This window comes from Lupinus angustifolius, chromosome LG19 (assembly GCF_001865875.1).
Source record: "Lupinus angustifolius cultivar Tanjil chromosome LG19, LupAngTanjil_v1.0, whole genome shotgun sequence".
Classification (NCBI taxonomy): domain Eukaryota; kingdom Viridiplantae; phylum Streptophyta; class Magnoliopsida; order Fabales; family Fabaceae; genus Lupinus; species Lupinus angustifolius.
Genome location: NC_032027.1, coordinates 12690059 through 12692268, shown reverse-complemented (window position 1 = coordinate 12692268; position 2210 = coordinate 12690059). Strand labels below are relative to the sequence as shown.

At 29.1% G+C, this 2210-nt stretch overlaps 1 protein-coding gene across 1 annotated transcript; it reads left to right on the top strand.

Annotated features, from left to right (window-relative positions):
* On the top strand, positions 473 to 1132 carry LOC109333700. The gene has a single exon (XM_019569252.1). It carries the CDS (start codon positions 596 to 598, stop codon positions 953 to 955), a length of 360 nt encoding a protein of 119 aa, XP_019424797.1. The 5' UTR covers positions 473 to 595; the 3' UTR covers positions 956 to 1132.

The window sequence follows — 2210 nt, the reverse complement described above, 5'->3', positions numbered from 1 at the left end:
ACATATAAATGTTTTGCTAAGAGAAGTAAAATTCATATTGATAATCTCTACACTTAAAAAAGATTTAATCTGTCAATATTAATTTCGGATAATTCTATCTGCATATAAAGGATATTTTAGTCACATATAACCGAGCTAAAGTGCTATACTTAATAAATTAAAAATTGGTATTTTTTTAATGAAAGCTTGTATTTTTTATTCCTTAACCAATTAAACCATGTTATACATCTATCCTATCTTTACCTACTATAATATTTTATAACACTAACATTAGAATAAGTATTCATAAATCTCATTTTCCATATAATAATTTAGTCAACAGATTAAGCTTATCTCTTCAGCTGTCATGAACATACATGACACCAGATTCAACTGTTGCGTGAATGAATAAATAATCTAAGTTCTAAATTCAGAACCATATATAGGTCAATTATTCACCCATCTCTCCTATAAATACCATAACCTAGGCACCTCCCACATCTCTCTCATTCAAATTTTACAAATATCATCATATAAACAAAGATATCAAGCTAGGTATAGGTAGTACTAGCAGATATATACATATACATATATATATAGTGATTTATCAATAAATATGGGAAATTGTTGCATGGTGGCTTCATCAATGGAGTGGGATGGTGAGGATTGGGGTTCTGTGACATCAAAGCATAAAGTGTTTGATGAAGTTAATCATGTGTTCAAGAAAGTGGAAAAGGAGAAGGTTTTAGGTTCTCTAAGAGCTTCTTCTGATGCCAATGGAAGGTTAACAATAATGATTTCAAAGAAGGAGCTAGTAGAATTGTTGGGAGGAAAAGGAACAGAAAAACATGATATTGGTGCAAGACATGCTTCTGCAGAAGAAGTTCTTGTTCGTATGATAAATGCTAAATATCATGTGAATCATAACCATAGGTCTTGGAGGCCTATGCTTCAGAGTATTCCTGAGGTTAATTAATTAATTGGTTTGTATTTTTGTACATAATTGAGTTTAGGAACCCCGATTTTTTTTTATTTTGTAAATTTTCTTTATGTAAGATATAGAGGTTGGAAATATTAGTTATGTGAGTTGTAACTGATCCAGTGTTAGTTTAGTTATCTACTTATATTGATTGTAAATGTTAGTGCCTAGCTTGTACCATTATAAATGAAGGTATGCAGAATTATTATTTATCACTTTGCATAATTCTCATATATCTGATCATGGAGGCAATTTTTTTGTACTGGACTATAAACGTAGACCGAAAGTTGAAGTTATTTCATTCAACGTGGTCATGGAAGATTTTCCTTGAGCCAAAGTGAGTTTTACTCGGTTCGCTCTGTTACTAGAGGAGAGGTTGTAATGTGATGTTGTGAAAAACTAAAAACGTAATCTTGATACTGTTTAATATTCATAGTGTAAGAATTTGTTATATATTTACTATTTATTTATTAATCATAATTGATTATTTATTAATCATAAAAGAGAAAAAATGTACGTAGTGAAAGTGTAAGAATTTTTTACACTTCAACATCTACCAATTCATTTCCAGAACGACTCTTAAATAAAAAAAAAATACAAATGAATAGTGACGATACACTGACTTTATATAAATCTTTACAGTGTCAATGTATAGATTTTACACTCCTCATAAAAATGTTTCCCTAACATACTAATCTCATATAGAGTTAGAGTGTAACATCTATGTACTGACAATATAAAGATATATATATATATAGTCGGTCCATCATCCATCATTTGTTTGTATTACTTTTATCCAGGAGTTAATAATGATTGAAAATAAAGTATTTTCTAGTATAATGAGATAAGTTATCTCATCCAGTCACTAAAATTATGACATATGTCATATTTCATCATTTTCTAAAACTAAACGAAATAACATATATGTCATACTTATACTAGTTGAAGGGGATAAATTATCTTATAATATAAGAAGATATTTGATACTCTTTTTTATATAACTGTTCATTATGTTTAGACAGCTCTCTACAACTGAAGCTAGCTAACTGATGATCTTAGAGGACTCGGACTCTTAGTTAGGGAGAGAGAAATTGTAGAGGAAATGAATCTTTCTTTTATTTGTTTGAGAAGAGAATAAGAGATAAGAGAAATAAAAAGTATATGAGACTTACCAAAACTTTTTCTCTTCACATATAAGGAAAAAGTGAGAGTTGAAGACAATGACAAAAATAACCTCTTTAACCTCTTTCAT

What these genes read in the sequence shown, in the direction of transcription:
- LOC109333700 (XM_019569252.1), top strand. Translation starts at nt 596, where the DNA reads ATGGGAAATTGTTGCATGGTGGCTTCATCAATGGAGTGGGATGGTGAG.